Source organism: Ischnura elegans, chromosome 10 (genome assembly GCF_921293095.1).
Source record: "Ischnura elegans chromosome 10, ioIscEleg1.1, whole genome shotgun sequence".
Classification (NCBI taxonomy): domain Eukaryota; kingdom Metazoa; phylum Arthropoda; class Insecta; order Odonata; family Coenagrionidae; genus Ischnura; species Ischnura elegans.
The window spans coordinates 105,005,404-105,028,336 of NC_060255.1; the positions used below are offsets into that span (position 1 = coordinate 105,005,404).

General features: G+C 39.0%; 1 protein-coding gene across 2 annotated transcripts in view; it reads left to right on the forward strand.

Annotated features, from left to right (window-relative positions):
• LOC124166625 (ATP-binding cassette sub-family D member) overlaps positions 1 to 20,249 on the forward strand; it is a 31,514-nt gene extending 11,265 nt beyond the window's left edge. For both annotated transcript variants that reach the window (XM_046544238.1, XM_046544239.1), the window contains exons 6-11: positions 2,775 to 2,976; positions 4,254 to 4,500; positions 7,166 to 7,396; positions 14,066 to 14,191; positions 16,584 to 16,686; positions 18,035 to 20,249. In XM_046544238.1, the coding sequence (XP_046400194.1) occupies positions 2,775 to 2,976; positions 4,254 to 4,500; positions 7,166 to 7,396; positions 14,066 to 14,191; positions 16,584 to 16,686; positions 18,035 to 18,061 (936 nt within the window). In that variant the 3' untranslated portion in view covers positions 18,062 to 20,249. The remainder of the gene's footprint in view (positions 1 to 2,774; positions 2,977 to 4,253; positions 4,501 to 7,165; positions 7,397 to 14,065; positions 14,192 to 16,583; positions 16,687 to 18,034) is intronic.
• The last annotated feature ends 2,684 nt before the right edge of the window (positions 20,250 to 22,933 follow it).

Here is a 22,933-nt window from a genome sequence, read left to right on the forward strand (position 1 = left end):
CTCTCCACTGAGCTACAACGCAAAAAAATCATTTTGATATTGGCCAAATCTAATATCTTATTCTTCAGGTGAGAAAGTGTCTCATTCTAGATGTTTCAGGATTGATATATGGGAAATAATTTTTCAAGTTTCTTTGAATCCAATTATTTTTAGTTATGTGTGCTTCTTTCCGATTGCCAACAGCTGTAATCAAAACTAAGCGATTTTTTTATCTAGCTGCTGTCCTACTTTCCCTCAACACTTGGGTGAGGGGTATCGAAAGTGACCCATGACATGAAACATTTCAGCCAATTTGTAAGTTGTACAGTACTATGGTTATACCGTAGCTACCCAGCACTCAGTTTGGAAACACCATCGTGAGTGATTGTGCTTTGCAATTGGACTGTTTTCTTTATCGTAGTTCCAGCTTTAAATATCGAACGAAGGATGGGAATTTTAAAATGCCGAAAGCTAGTGATAATGTTCATACCAGGGCAAGTGAATTCAGCTGAGAAGGATTTTATTTGAAAGACAGAGTATTTCTGTGCAAAGTTAGTGATAAAAGATTTTAATTTAAAAGATGTGACACTTTGTTAAAGCACATCAGTAGTGATACACATAAACGTGCAAAAGAAAGGGGACCCGCTAAACGACAGCTATCATTTGAACACACAGTCACTCAGTCAAAGAAAGCAAAGGAGGAGCTTGTTGTTGCCACCACAGAAGCATTTTTAAAGGCTTTATTTAGTGTAGAGAAACTCGACAATCCAAAAATTCTGGAATGGCTCTTGAAGTATACACATATGTGGTGGTGGGGATTTGCCGTTTGCTGATCGTATTCACCAAGACTACATACTTGAATCATTCATATACCCTGAACCAGTATAAGTTTAACCATTTCTTTCATTTACATAGTTTTATCAGAAATTTTGTACAGTCGAAATTGTTTTAAATGTTTTATAGAATACTTAATAAAAGTATAAACATTCATGAAATGTGTACCATAAAATATTAAAATGCCTATAAACGTGGGAAAATTGTAGCATCATAATAACACTGCCAAGATTTTCTATAACACCAAAATCAAATGGTTTTAAAACGAATTTTATCAAAAAATAAAACTACTTTCACGGGCCTCTAACCATTATGCAATACACATAAATTAAAATTTCAACACAAGTTTTACCCATCATTAGAAATTAAGATTAATATTTGCTTGGAACTACTTGTTGTTGGCTTAAGCAAAGTTTTAAAGCGACAGCCTAATCTCAAAATTCCCCTTCTCAATCTAAAATTGCATCTTCACAGGTCGAAGTTGACTGCTTTCAACCAGCAACCACACATTCCCAACTGTTGCGAGTGTCTCATACTTGTGGAGAGTGACTGTGAAGCACTAAAGAGAGTGTATGAATCCATTGTGGTCAATCTAAGGGTTTATACCAGTCAGGGAAAAAGTCAGAGAAATAAATATAATGGGCTTTGAAAGTTGGGGAAATTGGGTGATGGTCAGGGAAAAATTCTGGAAGAGATGAAAAGATAAGTTGAGGGCATGGATCATTGCTGCATTGAGGTGGGCATTTTGATTTGATTGTGTTCAGAAAAAGAGAGGGAATAAGACAAAGTTGAGGTCATTGTCTCCAAATTTGCTGGCTTGAGAAGGCCAAGGGGGCAATGTTAGTGACTAAGAAGGCTACGGAAATGAGAGTACAATGACGATGACCAGAGTGCTGCTATAAATTCAAGACAAGGATAAGTTTCATTTTTTTGTGATAGTTAGTGAGATAGTTAGCTACCTCAGATTTTTATGCAAAGACTATTTAGATTTTTCCTATTGTTTTCTTTTTAATTTGACTGCTAAATATTACAATCCAGTAGAAAGCAATTTTTTCTCGATTACATTTTCGCAATTTTTCTACTGAATGTCCCCATGTACAAGTCCTTTTCCATTGGTTTACGTTGGTCAGGGGAATAAATAATTTTGGACTGGAAATCAGGGAAAAATCATGGAAATCGAAAACGGAAAGTTGGTATGGACCCTTGAGTGTTGATCCACTTTGTAAGTGAAGTTAAAGCAGTTCAACTTTGAACTCAAGGAATCAAAAGATTATGGATACATTGTTGGTGGCAAATGTTGATTTAACCAGAAAGGCAAGGACAAGCCAGCCTCCTGACTTTTTGTAAATCTCTAACTTGCGAGGAAGCAGACACAAGCTTAAATTCAAGTACATATGTACATATGTTTTCTAGTATGTGATGAAAGTGTTTATCTTTTTTCCACTGCCCTTTTCTATTGTTTTTCTGCCGTCACAAAGCACTGAGGCACACTTGGGGCTTTCAATCACAATCCCCCTACTATTCTTTAAGGCTATACTTTCTTGTGCACCATATCTCCAAATGCTGCAATTTCTTTGTGGTAACCTTTCTAACTTTATTTCAGCCCTTTTGCTGTTATATAACAACTAGATAAATATTGCTAGGATTTTTAATATCAATCATTACTATGCTAATATGTATCATAAATGAAAATTATGTGATTGTAAATGGTGAATTTTTTATCTATTACTATGCATACGTATGATATTAAAGGTTCATTACTGTAATCTTGCTCTTAAGGGCTTGTGACCAGAGTAATCAATAAATTGCTACTATGACTAGCACTTCAAAGTGTAGACCCAGCCTAATATCTTGAATAGCAAAGTCTCAGTCATCTTTGTAGAACATGCATGGTTAGGATTTGGTTGAATGTTTTAATCTCTCTCATCTCCATAATTCAAATTTCTGCTGTATTGTTGTAGGAAGTGGTTGAGCTGGCTGGCTACACGGCCCGCGTTGGCGAGATGTTGGACGTGTTTGAGGAGGTGAGCAAGGGCAAGTACAAGCGCATAGTGGTGGGAGGGGGGAAGGATGCCGATTCGTGGGACGATGAGTCGAAGAAGAGCCGCTCCGTCCAAGCGGCCGGTTTGCAATTTGGACCAGATGGCCAGCCTGTCATCAAAGGTGAGGAGACATTGGCTCATTCTCTTGTGCAATTGCAATTTGAATCAAGGGGTTATTGTAGTTCTGTCAGAGGTGGACATTAAGTTTGTGGGAGATATGCCATTCACAATGAAGGAATTTTGTGTCCTCCAAGTGAAAAATTTAATTTACACTTTGGACTAGATGGTCAGCCTCTTGTCAAAGGTAAGATGACGTTAGTTTTTTTTTAGAGATGGGTTGGTTCCTGTATGCCGTTCTCGGTACTGCTGGTTTTTGGTTGTGGAACCGGTATTAAGAACCAGTCGCACAAAGTTGGTACTTTGGAATTGGCTTGAAACGGTGGCGAGGATTTGGATTTGGGGCCCAAAACCGAAATGGTCTGCTGCGTATTTAAGGGCAAAAAGTGAAAAGAGAGTGAAATACGCATATATTACTTTCTGATGGCATGGCTTCCATGTTTTTTTTTCTTTTGAGAGTTACTCGCTAACTTGCACATTTAAGAGTTTGTCAGTTTGTCGCTCTAGCCAACATTGTAACATTTCCATTGCTTACCATTGGTCTCTATGGATGTCTTCAAATGAGTCGATGCAATAAAACATATCTCTGGAAAAACTGTTGAAAACGTAACTACTATGCAACGGATTCCTGCGGTGAGGATGGTCATAAATGAGTGCGAGGGTCGGGCTTTATTGCCTAGGAGTGGCCCTAAGGACTCGCTAAGCTGGGTCTCAGGCCGGGTCTGAATGCATCTGACAATTGCTGCCTCAGCAGTCACTTCCCTTCCCTCGCGTTGGCCAGAGCCGACGTCCAGTCATATGCGTTGAAAAATCCGCTACAGTTATGTATACCCAACGTCAGGTTTTCTGCGTATGAAAATACCCGTCGGCTCCTCCCGACGTCCGGCACGAAAGAGTGAAGAAGATTTATGGGTTTCAGGTTGGTGTGGTATCTACAGTTTTGGCTTCCTACAATGTGGGCTCAGGGTCAAATATGTATGTACTGGCAGTGGTGGAGATCTTTCATAGAAAGCCTGATCTCTCCATCAGTATTTTTTGGAAGGCACTTCAAATGCAGCACTCTGTCCTGTATATGGGACGTTGAGCCGTGGTGGTGCCTTTTGCTGAAGGGATGATAATTCTGCAGCCATGTTTCTTTCTTCCCTACCATTCCCTCATCGTGAAAATGATCTCCAGTGTCAGTTGCCTCCTCCAAAATCCATTCCGTGAGCATTTAAAACCTCTTCCAAGTGATGCCTGCAACTATTGTTCTGACATATATTTTGTAATCGTGCATTGCAGGGAGGGTGGAGGTGGCGAGCATAGGTGGCGCTATTGTGCTGGAGAAGGTGCCGATTGTGACGCCCAATTGTGACGTCGTCGTCTCCTCGCTCAGCCTCAAGGTCTCCCCAGGCATGCACCTTCTCATCACGGGCCCCAACGGATGCGGCAAGTCCTCCCTCTTCAGGATACTCAGCGGACTGTGGCCCGTGTACGGCGGCACGCTCATCAAACCACCCGACTGCTCCATGTTCTACATCCCTCAAAGGTGTGCGCTCATTCCTCCATTCATACACCCTGCATCGTTTAAAAAAAAATCATTTTTCAATGCATCACTCTCACTCATTCATTCAACCCGAGGGTTGGTTTAAATAGGTGAGGGTAGAGTTCACCCCTTAGCACTTGTATAGACTCACATAGACTTAGTCACAGGCGTGAGGATTCAAAATTTCAGGGCTATGGGGGTCATCTCATTTCCCTTGGACATCTTGCTCGTGGTTGTTGACCATGGGTTTCATTTTCATCGCTCTATTTTCTAAAGTTATGTGTGATACTTTTCAAAGGGTCAGAAAAACTGAAGTGCTGACGAATCTCACTCGTAACATTGAACTGGGTATGAAAATTGATTAAGATAAGACAAAGTCGAACAAAGCTAGATTGATAATGGTGTTTTAAATTTACAAATCATGTTCTCACGTAATTACTTCATGTGCTCCATATAGGTAGTAATCACGTATGATTGTGTAGTCAGGGCTCCAAGGTCATCGGAGCCCTGCAACAGTTCATATAGTCTCTGCTAGATGGTAATGATGTAAGAAACTTTCGAGGCAATCCAAGGTCGACTTTTGTCCTCTGCCAGGAGTGCATACGGAATGATGCAGCTGTATATCGTTTTCATGGTCAGGTTTGGAAAATCCTAACTGGAGTAATATGAAGTTATGTTTTTTACTCACCTCATTTAGATGCAAAGTGAATAGGGGAGTGGTTGACATGATGTCGTGCAGTTGAGCGTGGAACCGAAAGCATTTCAAATCTAATTATTACTTCCCACTGCGGCCTCTCAGTATTTTTTCAGCCTCTTTTACAGATGTGAATATCGCTCTTGGTTCAAATTAGTCGTAGCAGGATAGCAAAAACACAGAGATACAAAGTAATCGCTGTGTGTGAGTAACTACATACTTTTGAAACATAATCACAAAAGGCCCATATAGACAGCGATAGCACTTTTTGCTCTTTCTTTGTTTTACTCTCCTGGTAGCTCGGATTATAATATCTGTGCTCAAATCTACCAATAGACGACCATTCTAGTAACGAAGACACAGCCGCAACGTGACTTATCAATCATTAATTATTGTCGAAAATCAAAAGCATACATTGGAAAAAACTTGCCTGCCTTTCATGCCTGAACAGTTGGGCATTTCAATTTTCTTTTTATGTTTGATTTGTGCCTTGAGTTTATTGTCTGAAAATCCATATTAATAATTAAAATCGAAGCAGTTGGTTGTTCTCAGATTCATACATATAAGTGTTGTTTTCACATTTTTCAAAATGGATTTGCGAAAGGCAGAGGCAGAGAGTGATGCGATGGATGACAGTGATGCAGTGGCTGTTCATCCTTCCTGTAGTGATATTAGAAAAACCTTGAGGCATTTGCACAGTTTTTGTTACATACATTCAGAGATTGGTGAAGGCCATATTAAAAACATTAATGCATTAGAGGCAGTTGCAAATAAAATATTTGAGAAGAGTTTGCCACAAAGTAAAATGAAAGATTTTTCACCCAAAATGAGTGATTTCATTAAAAAAATTAATTTTTTTACACTACCATCAGAGATTTTTTTTACACACTATCAGAGACTTATAAATGTATATGACTAAGTGTTCTAATAATAAAGTGCAAGTGTTATCCTATAAAGTATACTCCTCCTCAATACAAATCTTGATTTTACACAGTGCGCATACTTTGGTCCCTCCAACTGCGTAAAATCAAAGTTTTACTGTTGTTAGATTGGCCAAGTTAGGCCATGTATGCCATTCGCAGTCCCTTACACTCGAATACCTGTTGGTTTTTGTTGGTTTTTGTTGGTTGGCTAAAATTCTGATCCATAGGCTGCATTGGTAAAGGGGTAACATTTGTTTGTAAAAATGATGCTTCAATTTCGCTTTTGCTGAAAGGAGTTCCCCTCTCATTGTCCTGGGTGAACCAATCACAAGATGCTTCATCAACCTTTTTTGTATGAAGACTGCCTCACTTTGTCTATTCTCAGTAGTCTTGCTAGAAGGAGTAGCTCAGTATTGCTCCAGCTTTGCACAGTGTTTTCACCAATTGCAAACTAGTTTTACCAACATTTAACCAAATTATATACCCTTTTTCAATTGTATAAATGCTGTAAAGCGTCTAGTTTAGGATTCTAGCATCAGGATTCTGTGCTTACACTTTCGAGCCGTATCAGCCGCACTTTAAAACGCAAATACTCTCTCAAAAAAAGAAAATATATGTGCACTGTTACAACGGATGACACCCTAATGTGGAGTGTCGACAGCTGAACACGCCAGGTGGCCAACACCTCTGAGTCAGCGTGAGTGTGGTGCTTCAAAGAAGGCGCTGGGTGCGGAACAGTCTCTCCAGTTGCGTGGTCCTCTGCACTGCGTACGCTTCTCATTCGCTCTTCCCTTTCCAACCGATTTTTTTACTATTATCGGAACAGGGTTTGCTCTCAATTAATTTGAATCACCGAGACTCCACCGTAATATTATTATGTACTCTTAAATGAAGCTCATCTGAGGATGTAGGGTGGAGTAAGGGTCTGCCTTGAGTAAGAGGTGCAGCATGGCTTTTGGGGCCTGCTTTTATTGGGAAAATCCCAAATTTTTTATAGATTGTCCTGCCCTCTAAACATGTTGAAATCATGAGTGTTGTTGTATGCACGCAGGCCGTACCTTTCCCTTGGCAATCTGCGTGAGCAAGTGATCTATCCGGACACGGTTGCGGACATGAGGGAGAAAGGGTTGACGGATGAGGACTTGGAGGTGTACCTGGGCAAAGTGTCGCTGAACCACATAGTGGCGCGGGAGGGAGGGTGGGATGCGGAGGCAGACTGGAGGGACGTGCTGTCGGGCGGCGAGAAGCAGCGCATGGGCATGGCACGACTCTTTTACCACAGGTAACCACTAATCTTCCTCTCTCAACTCAATCAGGGGACGTTATCAAGTGTTCCACGTGCACTTCTTGGGGATGGTGTTACGAGTTTGCTAACTGTTGCAAACAATTGGTGTTGTCACTGCATGCCTTATGTAAGATGCATAGGTCTTACTTTTAATTGTGATGAAAGCAGTAGTGGTATAGTAGAGCATGTTGGATGGCTTTTTGCTTGAAATAATTAATTTATACACTACAAGTATGACCCAAATAGTACATACGTGTATAGCATTAAGTTATTAATAAATATTCATTTGTTAAGTCGGTTAATGAATTTAATTTAGTTATAAATACTACCTAAGTATTGAAATAGTGTGCATTTTTGTAGTACTCATGTCATATTGCTAAAGAAACACTTCAAAAATAGTATAAAATACTTGGTTTTCGTAATATGGAGGAAATGAAATAAATCTAAAAATCTAATGTGAGGTGCACAAGCAGGTGGATGAGTTTGGAAAGTATGTACAGTGGAACTTGTTTAGTACGTTTCTGAAGGGACCACAAAAAATGAACGTACTAACCAGGAAAACGTGCTAACGAGGAAAGTAAATAATAGCAGTCGGGGTAATTGCAATCTGTGGAAAAGTCGTCATAATTACATCTACTATCGGTAGTTCTCGTACGGTCGCCTTCCTGAACTCTTTTCACCTTTAAAATGAGCGCTACATCGAAAAACAATACCATGTGAATAAAAATCACAATGTTTCGTAGATTTCCCGAAGACAATTACATGAAAACGGCGTCTATCTTCCGTGATTAATCCTATATATATTTATAGAAAGAGGGCAAGTAAAGCTAAGTCATTCCTTTTTTGTCGCAGCATACTCGGAGAATATAGCAACAACCCTGAGTATGTCAACGGGTTGTTTTTAAACATCATTAAAATTGGACAAAATTATATCAACCTTTAACTACGGCGGCAGCCGTGCACATTCGCTTCTTGAATGAAATCATATCGATCGGTATAGCGATTAATAACACGCAAAATTATTAGATTACGACGTAGTTACAAGAAGATTTTTTATTATACAGTTTAAATATACTCTTTAAAAAGTCTAATGTCGTCTGCTTTCGTGCCGAAATCAAGTATTTTTAAGCTAAGCTTCGCGTGGAGATCCAGAGCATCGTCTGTTCCCGCAGCAGTAGTCAAGTAAATACGCACGTACTGCAGAGCCTAAACCGCCTAGACGTCGAGTTTATGCAGTACTGCTTAAGATAAAGTGGGATTTGGATAAGACTCATTTCTTCATCATGACAACTCATGCAATAGCAACAATTGCCCACTCGCGAAATTTGTGCGCAGTGGGCACTGCAGAGGCAATAGAAGGTGAGGAGCTCGGGGTGGGGAAAATCGAGGCTTCTCGTTGGCTGCAGATTAGTTAGTCAGACATTCCTGATAAATGGCGGCATTTTATTATTCATCACGTCACTAGAATTTAGAAATGCGTTTGGATAAATCACAGTCGAAGAAAGGGATGTGGAATGAATGCAAGAATGTCAATGGCTAATAATAATAAATTAAATCATGAATTCGGAGGTTTACGACCCTAAAGAAGATAATAGAGAACGAATTGCGGGTTGCGTCACGGCAAGCAATTGAGCGTACTAACCAGGAAAGCGCAATTTTTTCAAACGTACTAACCAAATACTTTTACCTGTATTTTGTTCGGATGGTACCGGGACCGAGAGAAATCGACGTACTAAGGAGGAAAACGTACTAACGAGGAACGTACTAACCAAGTTCCACTGTACTTATTTTTGCTTGCTAGGAGGGGGGGGTAGAAAATGGCTCAAAATATGTTTGCGTTCTGCTCGTACACCCCCTATCCACCAATCAAGGCATTCATTGTGGTGCACCCTCATCTTGTTCTTGTCTCACGGCAGCATTTGAAAGGATGCTGACATTGCACTATCCTCATGTCCTCTTAACGTCCAAAATCAATAATGGGCTCAAAATCTATAATGCGTTACCAGATTCATGAATGGCTTTGAAAAACTGTGTATGAGTAAAGAAAATAATGAAAAATGTCCAGTAGGCCGGCCCTTGTTTTTCAGAATTGCGAAAAGTTATGTTTTCCTAGTCTCAAAATGATCCAAATGAAGTTTATATTCACATGTAAAAATTTGGTTACTTTAAAATAACGGCAACCCGTGCCGTGGTGCGGGGTAGTGCCCTGGGGGGTGGATTGCATTACGACGGACGATATCTCTTAAACACTTAGAGATAGATCAAAACAAACAGAAAATCAGCCCTATAGGGCTTTACTTTAACGTTTTACGTAGGGATAGCACTTTTTCTGCTCCAAAAAACTCAATTAACACGTTCAGGGCGGCATGACCCACCGGTGGGTCATGGCTGGTCTATCCCCGTGGGCGGCATGACCCACCGGTGGGTCATGCGTTTCTAAGCTCTATGGGCGGCATGACCCACCGGTGGTCACGTTTCCCATGCGAATTAAAGGAGCTTCTGGCAACGTACGCCCATGAGGACGGACTTATTACGTTCTTCATCGCCCATGAAGGTGTTTTTAGTAAACTTTTTACTGATGCCAAACCGAACTTTTTGCCTAGAAAAAGGTAGCAAGTAAAATGACGGGCAATGATGTAAAGATTCATTATTTGATGTTGTATTTGCATTTGTGCATGAAATATTTTCAATTTTAGTTTAACTAATCGGAAAGACATTCAAATGAACTCGATCATCGGTAATCAACTTCCATAATTTTATGAAATACGTAATTCTTGCATTGCGGGTTGCCTATCCGTCGATTATAGGGGTTTTAAAAAATTCTTGTTGTGTCACGTAGGAAGTTCTCATTCATATCAATTCCACAGGCAGTTTTATGAAGTTTATTCAGTAATAAAAGAAAATAAAGAATATTGAAGGTAGACGAGAGCTACATATAGTTGATTCGTTATTGAGCCATTTTTTCTATGACACGGCAATCTCTAGACGTAGATTTTATGTTTTGCATCGTCTATCAAAAGTATATTGAATATAAATCAAGTTGGTTTGGCTTTATTTACATTTTACGACGAAGATAGGTTAACTAAAATATTCCTACTATTTACGTGGCATTATGCATCGCTAGAAATGCTTTTTTCGTTTTCAAAAAGACTATAAGATGGCCCTACAGGAAGGACGATTTCCTTCCTTGATTACACGTTGAAATACTACTACACTATCCGTTTCAATTACATGGCTTTCACATATCGAAGATGTCCCCATTCCCTAGATATTTAGAGGGTAGCACACACCGAAAATATTATTTATATCGAAAACAAAAATGGAGAAAACATTTCAAAACTATAATAAATGTCATTTTTAGTTTGGATATCCTAATTGGGTCAATGGAAACAATTTTCTAAATGGGGAATACAAATGAGCACAACGAAAACTTGCCGAATCTCAAATATAATTTCAAACTATTTTCAATATAATCACTTGTTTACATTATTTTCAATATATTCACTTATTTTCTTTGACAATGTCAATGGTGAATTTTGTTGAAACAATCCAAGCACATTGTAGGGTGTCCATCACATTCCTCACAAAATGTGTTCACTTTTTTTGCCCTCTTGCTTGCCTCTTTCGTTCCCTTTTCTTTACGTATTCTCTCGTAACAATTGAGGCATCTCTTCCTACTTATCCTTGCAGTACCTTCATATTTACTTAGGTTGTGTAAGGACTTCCACTTCTTCGAAGCTGGAACACCTCCCCCAGCCACATCGCTAAAGACGACATCTTCTTTCAATAATCCAAAAATGACTTTCTGTCGAAAATTCAGCATTTCCATTTTTTTATTTTGGCCATAATTATTATATAAAACCCATGAATTCATCATGCATGTCCCAAGAAGCAGTTCTAATGCCAGTTTCTTATACCACTTGAGAGATCGTCTGATGCAACTATAATAAGCAGACATTTGGTCGTAAATGTCTACCCCCTTTTTCGCGATATTGTAGACTATGATGGCTTTTGGTTTCATTATTTCCCCTCGCTTAGATTTCGACGTGGTTGGTTGCAAAATCTCACCAAGGTCGGGATTAGAGGATATCATCATAACTGGTCTTTTGTCCTGCCATTTCATCATTCTAACACCTTTTCCATTTTGCCTTGCAATGATTTCCCCCCTTTTCAACTTTTTTTGACGAACCTCTGGTGGATTACCTTTCCGATTCGCCCGCATTGTTCCACAAACATAGGTCTCCCTACCCAAAAGGTCTTCTTCAGCTAGGCCCATACTTGTATAAAAATTATCAATGCACAATGTCCGCTCAGCATCTAAAAGTCCCTCCATCAGTTGCAGTTGCAGTACAACTTATTGTCCATGTCCAACCTTCTCCTTCGTGTTTGGCACTTCACTTTTCCCAGAGTACACTTGCAAACTATGCGTGAATGAGTCAGGGCTATACAGTTTGTAGCATTTTATTCCATATTTATGAGACTTTCCAGGAAGGTACTGCCTAAAATATAATCGACCTCTCCAAGGTACCATTTGTACGATTGGTGCAGTCTCCCCATTCATCGGAGCTTGATAACGCGACATGCTCTTCCTCTTCATGTGAATCTTCTCCAATTTCGTCCTTTGAGTATGAAGATACACTGTCTTCTTCGAAATCGGATGGAATGTATGAATCATCGGAGTCAGACTAAATTGAGATGCATCTGAGTCAGCCATCTCCTCTAATTTTTCTTTGCCACTAGTAACACAAAAATCACTGCTCCACAAAAAGACAAGGTAATTAGACTCGTATATCTAGTGGCACTCGTTTATTAGCCAAGACTGAAAGTTCTTCTCTCACTGCAAGGAAAATTTTGTCACCATTGTACATGTAAGGCCCTCCGCTCGGCTCGAGTAATTTGAAACTCGACGTGTGGATTGCGTTGTTGCGACAAGGCCACTATGTGAGAAGCGATGCCGCACAAGATTAGTCAAAAACGAAATTGTCGGGGGATTAGCCTCCTACTAGGGTTACTTGCAACACCCAATTGTGGGTAAGCTTACGATAATAACTGCTCCCACGAGTGGGTCTGCCTGCAATAAAACTGTAAGCAAAGCTTCACCTATGGCAATAATAATTTGGTCTTATCCGTAGACTATGGAAATAATAGATTCAAAGGTTCCGCCCCAACCACCACCCCTCTCCTGGGAGGCGTGAGGTTGGGTGCGGAATATCGTCAGCCCTAGCCTTTTCTAAGCGCCGGACAAGTGCAGTTAGGCCCGTCTTGAGTCTACAAAATCCCATGGAACGTCCACCCCGAAAGGCGAGAGAAGGGGAAAGCCATTTTTTCGCATCGGGTGCTACGGACTGAGCGGTCGGTCGCCAGCGTCAAAAAGGTAGAGGTTTTCCCGGTTCTTTTGGGGATAATCATTTTCGCGACTTTCTGAAAGCATACAACCTCTAACAATGACAGTAAGAACGAGATGTATGATTTCCTCCCGCTGGATTTTGTTTCCAAAGCAATAAAACCGAAGCAAGGCATCACAGCGAAATAGAAAGAGTGTAATGAAGGCTCAGAAGATAAATTCGAAACAGTTGCAAAAAAAACTATGAAATACCGAACTTTTTCCGATACTTATAACTGAATGCTTCCATTCTGGGCTTATAAGAAGAGTAAATAAATTATTTCATCGTTTTCATATCTAAAAGCACGTCTTATTTGTTCATTTTGAAGGTATTTACGTGACAGTAAATAAATATCGAAGAAAATAAAACGTGTAATACGTTGTTGCATGTGCAAAAAGGGATTAATTAATAGCTAAATATTGCATTCTGAGCTTATAATAATAGTAAGGGTATAAATTATTTCATTGTTTCCATTTTGTACGTTTTGAATGTATTTTAGGTGACAATAAATAAATACAGAAGAAAAAAAAAACGTGCAATGCGTGGTTGCATACGCAAAAGGGGATTAATTAATTACTAAATATCGGTGCATAGGTTTTCCAAAATTTATTGCAATTCATCATTTTCAACTATACCAAAGATGTGTGCATTAATTTCTACATGATTGGATCGATTTAATTTTTACGAAAATTGACGCCCACGGGGAAGAAACGGCAATTTCACGGTAGCCGCGAACGTGTTAAGGGTCCTCAGTACTTAGGGCCCTTGGGGCACGGGTTGCCCTTATTTTAAAGTAACCAAATTTTTACATGTGAATATAAACTTCATTTGGATCATTTTGAGACTAGGAAAACATAACTTTTCGCAATTCAGAAAAATAAGGGCCGGCCTAATGTCCAGCCTTGGTTTTTTACCAGGCCAAGTCCCAATGGGGGACGTTTTCCTTTGATTGTGATATCAATTTACATGTATGTGTTCTCTACTTTTAAATAGTGTCCCTGGTTATGTTTATTTGTGAACATAACCTATTTCTAAATGATGAAGTTTAGAAATGAATTTTAAAGGTGTGACATTCAAGGGTTATTCTTCTGGGTTATCTACAGTTACTTCCATAAGTATTTAATCAAGGCTCCATGCTGTATGAATTCTTTGGATTCATAAAATAATTATTTATTGTTATTGTCATGTGATATCAGAGTACATAAGTATTTTGATTGTTGTTCATGAATCACTTTAATTTGTTGTCTCATGCTGGAACAACTTTTGTTTCTTTTCTCCAAAGGCCACGATTTGCCTTACTGGATGAGTGCACGAGTGCCGTTAGTATTGACGTTGAGAGTGCTATTTACCAGAGTGCCAAAGATGTCGGCATTACGTTGCTCACCATCACCCACAGGCCGTCTCTATGGTGAGTACTTGGTTGACACTAATTTGTATATACATAGTAGCTATTCACTTGCTCACCGTTTCAACCCAAAGGTTGGTTGTGAGTTGGACTCATACCAGTGGCTTTGGGAAAATAGGGAACAATTTTGGAAGGCCTGTGCTCAAATCCAGGCAGTGGTGCAGGTTTTTCAAAGACGGCTCAATTCATGCATGGTTGCTTTGTGGAGGTCACTTCTAGTCAATATGTTGTCTGTCAGAGGAGACGTTAATCCATGATGCATTGCCACCTTTTGTTAAGAGCAAGCTACGCAATGTGAAAGCTGGGTTTCTCTCCATCTTATCTTCCCTACCCTCTCCCAATGGCATGAATGACCTCAGCTGTCGGTAGCCTCCTCCAAGTAATCAACCAACATCAATCATGTTCAAAAGTCTTTCGTTTAAGATTTCAAAATTCTCTTTCCCTGGTATGAGCAGTAGCACCATGTTTCAGCCGTTTGTAAATGATTACAATAAATTTATATCACCATTGACAATACATACATATGCATGGCTAAAGCCAAGATAAATTAAATATGTATGTATTATCCTGTACATACATGTATGAGGAAATGACCATCAGAGCTCACAATTTTACATAAGTATAATGAGGTTAATTAAAGATAAAGAAAATTAAGTAGGCTACATGATGTGCCTGTAAGGGTTCGCACGGCCTGCCACCTCGAAAAGTCGCGGGTCGCACACCTCGAATTATGTGTGGGTTCTTGCCCTTGGTGTCGGGAAACGAATAATCACACACAAGTATTTAAAGTTTTTAACCCAAAGTTTATTTCCATTAAACCCAATTCCCAAATCAATTCAAGCAAAAGGCATGAAGTAAGAGTGAATTTGTGCGTCCAGAATAGCCATAATGTAGAACATTACCAAAGTCTCGGGAAGGAAAGGAGCTGCTGGTGATGGCACAGGTGGATAGCGAGGCGCTTAGGTCGCACGGGCCATACGGTCCGTGCTTCGACTCCAACTGTGAGTTCCTGAGTGCGTCCGTGTTGAGTACCAATTGCATCTACACCGTGCCATTATATAGGGAAGTGGAACCAGGATGTTTTCGTCCAAGAGGAAGGGGAAATGAAGGGGAAGAGAAAGGTTAGGCATTCTAGAAAGTGAAAAGGCGCAAATCCCGAGGCATAGTTTGTCATAGCTGGCTATTCTGAGATGTCACACAACAACATATTTATACATATTTGGAAATGGAAATCTTCCATTTCCGGATCACTACATGCCCATAAGCAGCAACCAGTACAAATGTAGATTAAAAAGTATCCTTTAAATATTCTAAATCACCACAATAACATTTTTTTGAGCTTTTGTGAAGTTTGAACTTTTTTTGGCTAAAGATATTTGAACGTTGAAAAAAATAGCACGAATACAAGGATCAAGAACTTTGCTATTTCCACATGATATGTTATACATAAATATTTACACATAATATATTATGTGGAAATAGCAAAGTTCTTGATCCTTGTATTCGTGCTATTATGGATTTCCACCAAGTTACGCCCTCTACGATTAATTATAAGTTGAAAAAAATAGTTAGAAATTTTTTTAAGCTTCAATTTTTAAGCTTTAAGTAGCTATTTTTATTTCTATGGGATTTTTTTGTGTAGGATGGAGGGTAGGACCTTTTAGTCAGAGAGGGCTAGAGTATTGATTGCAATGGATATTATGTATTTCTTGAACAGGTTGGTAGAATTAGTTGGCAATTTGGAGAGGTGTGCTTTAACGAAGCAGGCACATGTAGACATGAAGGTGGAATAGTGAGGATTTGGGATTAAGCAAAGAAAGTTTTACCGGGAATGTGACTGGGGACTTGATGATTGAGCTGACAATAAGTAGCAGAGGAGGAGCCCCTAAACAGGGTGCCTTACGAAATATGGTGATGGATTTTTGCTTAAATGTAGAAAACCATTTGACACTGTAAGAAACAATCTGTTGGTGAATGCGCTCACAGAAATTTTGTTGATAACAATTTGTGTGTGAGGTGCCCAATCGATGTTGTCAGTGGTAGAGTCCAAAGATATCTTTTTCTATGTTAATATTAAAAGAGTTAACTGACTGCATATTGTTTTATAATTCAAGCTTGAAATGCTATGAATTATAATTATAATATAATTTACTGTCACCGTGGACCACATTTACTCTAAAAGTAAGGACTACATATGCAATTGTTAAGTGAATGGGTTCATTCATGTGTGTTTGTCACAGCAGTGACATTCATGCTATTTGTTTTGCTTATTGAATTGTTGTCACTTCAGTCCAGAGAGACGCAATAAAAAAGGATAACCTGAAAATAATTGAGTCCTCATCCTACTATGTCCCATCAATATGGGTTGACCATTAGCGCTGATGATTCATTTCAGGAAATTCCACACCCACAAGTTGCAGTTTGACGGGGAAGGCGGTTGGAACCTGGAGCCAATGAACTGCTCGCCAGAAAGCGATCGACATTCAAAAAATTCCAAGGTAAAGCCTTAAGATGAACTGTTGTTGTTATCTTTGATCAGTGATGATAAGGAAAACTTGAAATAGATTACAGAGTGTAGTGAAAGCTATGATGTCATCTTGTTTTGAATTTATTTGGTACGTATAAAAACTCTCAATGAAGTATATTTTGGAATGTTCGATCAAATATTACTTAGCATAGGCTTCACCTTTGACCCACTCACGTTATCATAGTAGTATCATCATCTGAAATAACAAAATAACATTTTTCCTATGTGAATGCTGCACTACACACACATGTAAGGCATTTAAAAATTGCATCATGGAAAGCAAAGGAAACAGTATACAGAAGACTCTTCTTATTACAACCAAAATTTGGAGGTCTGTATTAACTTCATTAGGAAGCGTCTTTCCAACATAAAAAAAAACATTTCATTTCGACGATTCTCTTGAATTAGAGCTTAAAAAACAGAAATAGGTACCATCGGAAGTGGATCTTGCCTGGTCTCATTCTTTTTTGAATCTCGTGCATGTCATCCTATTGCTAAAGGCTATCGGCGACATGACATCACCAATTCTCCAAGGCAGGATCTGATTGGCTCACAAGCCATGATGTCAAGGCAACGCCGAACTGTGAAGGCCCCCTTAGACATTAATGGGTCCAATTGGTGACTCACTTACCAGTTGCTTCCAGAAACGGTGAATTTGAAGCAGGTAGGCGGGAAAAGGTCAGTCGGTGCGAGGGGGAGGGATGAGTAAAGTTTTCGTTGTTCTCATGTCACTTGACATGTATTTTCTTCAAAGCTAATCAATTATAGTCTGTTTGGAGAGGAAAAAAAACATCAGAGGCATGGGCTGAGGGAGGGCCAAGGTAGGGGATTAGTGGTTTTGTGAAGTCTGCATCTTCGTTACTTTTGACGTGGTTATTATCCTGTGGCACTGAGCCTCCTCCTATGGTTGTTCAATCTCTTGGGAAAATTCACACTATGTATTAGTGTACCTATCGTATTTTGCCTTAAAATTTTCCTTAGCTTAAATTCTCTCTCTTATGGAATGTTGCATTCACTGAAGCTTTGATTTAAAATTTTGGATCCAGATTGGTTGTCTTCCGTGACTTTGGATCTGATGTATCGGGATAAGGGCAATATCAGCTGATAATTGGATCCAATGTATCTGATCCAACCATCATTAATTTTCTATAAACCTGCCTTTGTGTCAAACAAATGTCTGCATTTCTTCAGTTTTATAATCTGCCTCAAATGAAGGCCTTATTGCTGATTGGCACTCAAGATTACAACTACAAAGGTTTGATAATTTCTATAAGGGTTGTTTCAAATTTCCCTACATTTGAGTGTGTTTATTTTTGCAGGAAAGTGTGGCAGCTGCAGAATCGTGAAACTATTGTCAACCTGCCATAATCAAGTATGCAGTTCCTGACGCCCATACTTAGCGGAAGAAAAGCCCTCTTGCAAAGAGGAATGGAGGGGTGCTAAATATGGGCATTCATTTGCATGAATATTTATAGTTATATTGTATCCATGGCAACTGCTCATCCAATGAGGTGCTCTCGTTCAAATTGACCCTGTTGCCGCAGAATTACAACTAGCCGAAATGGAAATGTACTACATATTTTGTGAAATTTCTCTAGCTGCAGCATCAGTTGGTCAAGTTCAGTCAGTTGGCGTGAGGAATATCTACACAAAATGAACCTGAGGTTTTCTATTGAAATAATTTTTCTGCCAAAGTGTTAATTCATCCCTTTGATACATTGAGGTCAATCTGTGAAAACTGTAGTCTGTAGAAGTTGAGTCAGTCAACGTAAGGAATGTCTAAAGAAAAGAAACTGAGGTTTTTCCTCGAAATAATTTTTCTGCCAAAGTGTTAATTCATCTAATTGATATAGTAATTTCAACCACACCACCTCTATCTGACTTGGTCATACTTGACTGTCCTTTTCTATGCATTACAACCATGGAAATGGGTTTTTGTAGTTTGAATATTGTGTAAGTAATGTTTCCTCCCAAAAACACATTACATGTTCTAATGCATGGCCTTGAGCACTTTTAACAAGCCCCATGTCACATGCACTGACTGAAACCAAGCGTAACTGCTTTTCTCTTCATCCCATTGTCATATGTGGTGAGTTAGGTCGTCACGTAATGTATCAAAGACTACCTTTGAGGCTATAATCTTTTAGCATTCGTAATACGGTTACATTAAAATACTACCTCAAGATTTTTAGGGAAACTAATAGACTCGAAATGATTGGGTCTCCATCACATAAATTGGTCTCATGTTTAGGCAGCTACTTCTATGGAAACCTGTGCATGCATTGAAATTTTGTGGGAGTTGCATTTTTATGCTTTTGGATGACGTGACGCATTTGAGGGAGAGAGAGAGAGAGGGAGATAAAAATAGAGCGTTTCATTGCCACTCTTCTCTCACTGCAGTCACGGCCCTCTCAGCATTTTGAACTGTTTTTACACGTCTTCGGATTACAAGAACTGTGACTTTTAATGGAACACTTGGCTTGTTCACCAAATTTTCAAATTGTCGATTGTGATAAAGTTTGAAGAATAAAGACTTTTTTTTCTGTTTTGCGATCCATCGCCCATTTCTCTAATACTCCAGTTGTGGTGAACTAAGTGGATGCTCTTAACCAGGTGCATAGACAGCTTATCCAGGAGCATTCCCCTGACTCTCTCTCTCTCTCAACTATTGAAAGTTTTGGACTAGCATCAGTAGGTGTCAGATTCAAAATTTTCGGAGAAAGTAAAATAATATTAACAGTACTGCCAAGTGCCCTTGAGTTGAAAGTTTTATCTGAAAAATCGGGATGATTTTGGAAACAAAATGCCTACCAAGACCAAGTCATAATGGCTATGGCAATTTCAATAAAAACTAATGATGACTATAAATATAACAAAGTTATGCAAATTGAATTTATAGCGTATTTAATAAAATTTATGATTTACGGATGAGAGGAAATTGAAAAAAAAAATGAATTACCAATATGTATTGGCAACCCGTGTACCCCCCAAGACCCCCTAAAGCATATTTATGGCTATGCGCCTTGCCTTAACCCTTCCCTATATAAGTTGGTGAAGTCACAAACTCATGCCGAGTGGGTCACCTCTTCTTCTCTATTCCTTGGCCTTGTGCATGGGCCTTGCGTAATTTGTTGTCGTTTACACTCTTCTGAATGAGTCCATCCATCAATGTAAGGTTCTCCCTGAATGAGTAAATGAACCTGAATAGCATACGTAATGACATCACCAACTCATGAAAAGTGGGCATTAACATAAATATTTTAAACTTGTGTATGAATGGCTGAACGGAAAAGATTTGTTTCTTTTTATAACGTATCTCTCTCTTCCATTTGCCGAATTCAGTTAATGAATATATTTGCGATTTCAGGTTATTTGTGAAAACTTTCTGTCCATAATACAATTCGTCACTAGGAATATCTGCTAAGTGTCTAATTCGAAGATCTTACATGAATGTATACCTAACTAGTACAAAAGTGACCATCACCTTGTGACTAAACCCAGTGTCAGTGGCGCAGCGAGGGGGGGTTTTGGGGGTTAAAACCCCCCAAAGAGCTCAGAGAAATTTTTTACTTTAATCCATTTTACTTAATGGATTAGTGTTACTTACATAAAAGTCTTAGGATTAATCAAATATCCCTCAGAAAGCTGTAAAACTCACCATTTGGAACCATTGATCTTAAAAATTTTCTTGAGGAAGGCCCCTGCAACTCCCACTTACCCTGGTGGGTATGCAATACCCCAACACCCCAAAGTATTAGTTGCGCCTAAACCCCCCCCTAGCCTAAATTTTTGGCTGTCCCATGTCCAGTGTGACATCAACAAAAACACTATGGCCACAGGTGTCGACATAAACATGATATCATTGAGGGAGTAATGAATGCCGTAAAATATCACCAAATTTAGGGAAACCATTGCTCTAGAAGATCAAAGTTATATCTGCTGGCACTGGTGAGAAGCCTCTGCATAGTACATAATATCTTATAATAATACATAATTTATCTTTATAACCAGCATATTATGAAGGACTATCCAGTCCTTACTTAGAATTCACTTGTTTGACAAATGCATATGCCCTGGATGCATTTGTCAAACAAGTGAATCCGCCCAGGGGGGGATGCGAACCTACGACCTTTGGTTTAGCATGCGGAAGCTATCCCCCACCACCACCATGGGTGGCAACATTTGGCACTTGTGGCAGTATTGGGATCTGCATCCAGAATGTTTATGATTGAACTAATTGCATGGACAAATAGCACAGACAAAAGTTTGGAATTAGCATCAACTAGGGCAAACCCATTTTCTATCTATCATTACTGATAAGGGTTTTTTAATGAGGTACCAAATAATAATAAACGTAGGACGTACACATGGATTGAATTCTAAATCACTTTAACTTTTTCCCCTTCCAATCTCAACCAGTCTTAGGGATGATAACAATTTTGTCTTCAGAGACACACTTATAAAGTCTTATTGATGTTTGGCATGTTTAAGACTTTTTCCCAACTCTAAGTCCTGTTGAATGTCTTTTTAAGAGATTTTTACATCAAGCCACATTTTAAAGATGAATTTATCTTAAAATCTTACAACGTTAAAAGTTAAGCACTCTGTTTTATTGACTGATGTAGTGATTCATCATTACTAGGGAAGTAATGTATTGCTTCTGTCATGAATTTCCCTTGAATTTTAAAAAAAATCACAATTTCTGTGGAAATTAACCAGAAGAACAGCTCAATTTGCAATAATCCACACTGACACACGGGCCTTAATCGTGATCCATTTTTTTCCATTCTTTGAGGAGTCCTTGAGGTACATTGCCTCATACGATGACCGTGAGCTCAACTGTGGGAAATTCAAATCCCTCCCTTCCTCAATTGAAATCTCCATGAAACCTCCTTGCACTGATTTTTTAAAAAGTGTGTTAGGTAGGTTCATGTGGAATGTTTTGCGAGTTAGCTAAGCTAGCCCAGATTAGACCCTCTTCAATTCACTATTAAGCTTATTCTCTTTCTGTCTATATCTATCTATCTTATCCTCTTCCTTCCTGTCCCTTGTTTACCCAACATTCTTCCGTCTAATACTATCTTCAACATCCCCTCTCCACCCGTTGCTTACTCCTACCAAACCTCTCTCCAGTGTATCTCATATAAAAACTGCCCCTCCTCACCCATTTCGTCGTTCCTCCTCCTCTCCGTCCACTTCACCCTCTCCATTCTTTGCAACGTCCACATTTCGAACGCCTCCAGTCTTCTCTTGTCCTCCTTCCTAAGTGTCCACGTTTCCGCACCGTAAAGCGCTACACACCAAATCAGACTCTTTTATGATCTTACATAACTATCCTCTCATCAGCCCATTCTTTTTCATGAATGCCTCCTTGGCTAGCACCATTCTCTTCCTGCTTTAATGCTTTCATGAAATTCCCTGAAACTGTGGTGGATACCGCCTTGAATTCAAAACTGTACCCTCTCATTCACAGCCAAGACCTGCATGATGACAGTGATGTGAAATTTGACTGCTCACAGTGATGAAATGTGGTTGAAGCTTATAGAGTCAAAGAAATTACAACTCAAGCCTCAACGTGGAAGAGTTCAAAAGCAGAATGGAGATTTCATTCTTCCCTGCTTATGCAGATATTTGGAAATTTTTTAACCATATATGTATTTGGAAAAATAAGTTGTATTCGGTTTTGCACCCACATATTTATTTCCAGAAGGAGTATGCTTTTTAGTATCATTTTGATTGTTCAAAAGACAAACTATTTTTTAAAAGTTTCTTGTTAAAGTTCTATGTTTCTAAAAAAGAAAAGTCTTTATAAGCAGTTTTAGTGTAATATATTATTTTTTCAATATTTTATTTTATGTAAATACGTGGGATTTTTAATTTCTGTCCATATTTTTGTAAATGAAAGTTTTTATTTTAGCGTCAAATGGATGCTGAAGAATATTCTCAGTTGTATGGAATGTTTACTTGTTCTCAAGCAATGCATATGTGCTGAGTGCTGTATTTGACTAGTGGTTATTTCATTGTGTAATGTCTTATGATCAATGGCTGACCTAAACTATGTGAGGTTGTGAGGAGCGAAAGTGGTATTACAATTGAAAAATATTCATTGGGTAATCATAGTTGATTTAGGAAATTATTTGGAAGATATTGCCCTTCCGATTTAGCCATTCTGAAATACTTGAAAGCACACACTGTTGTTTTTGCAACAATTTGAATAT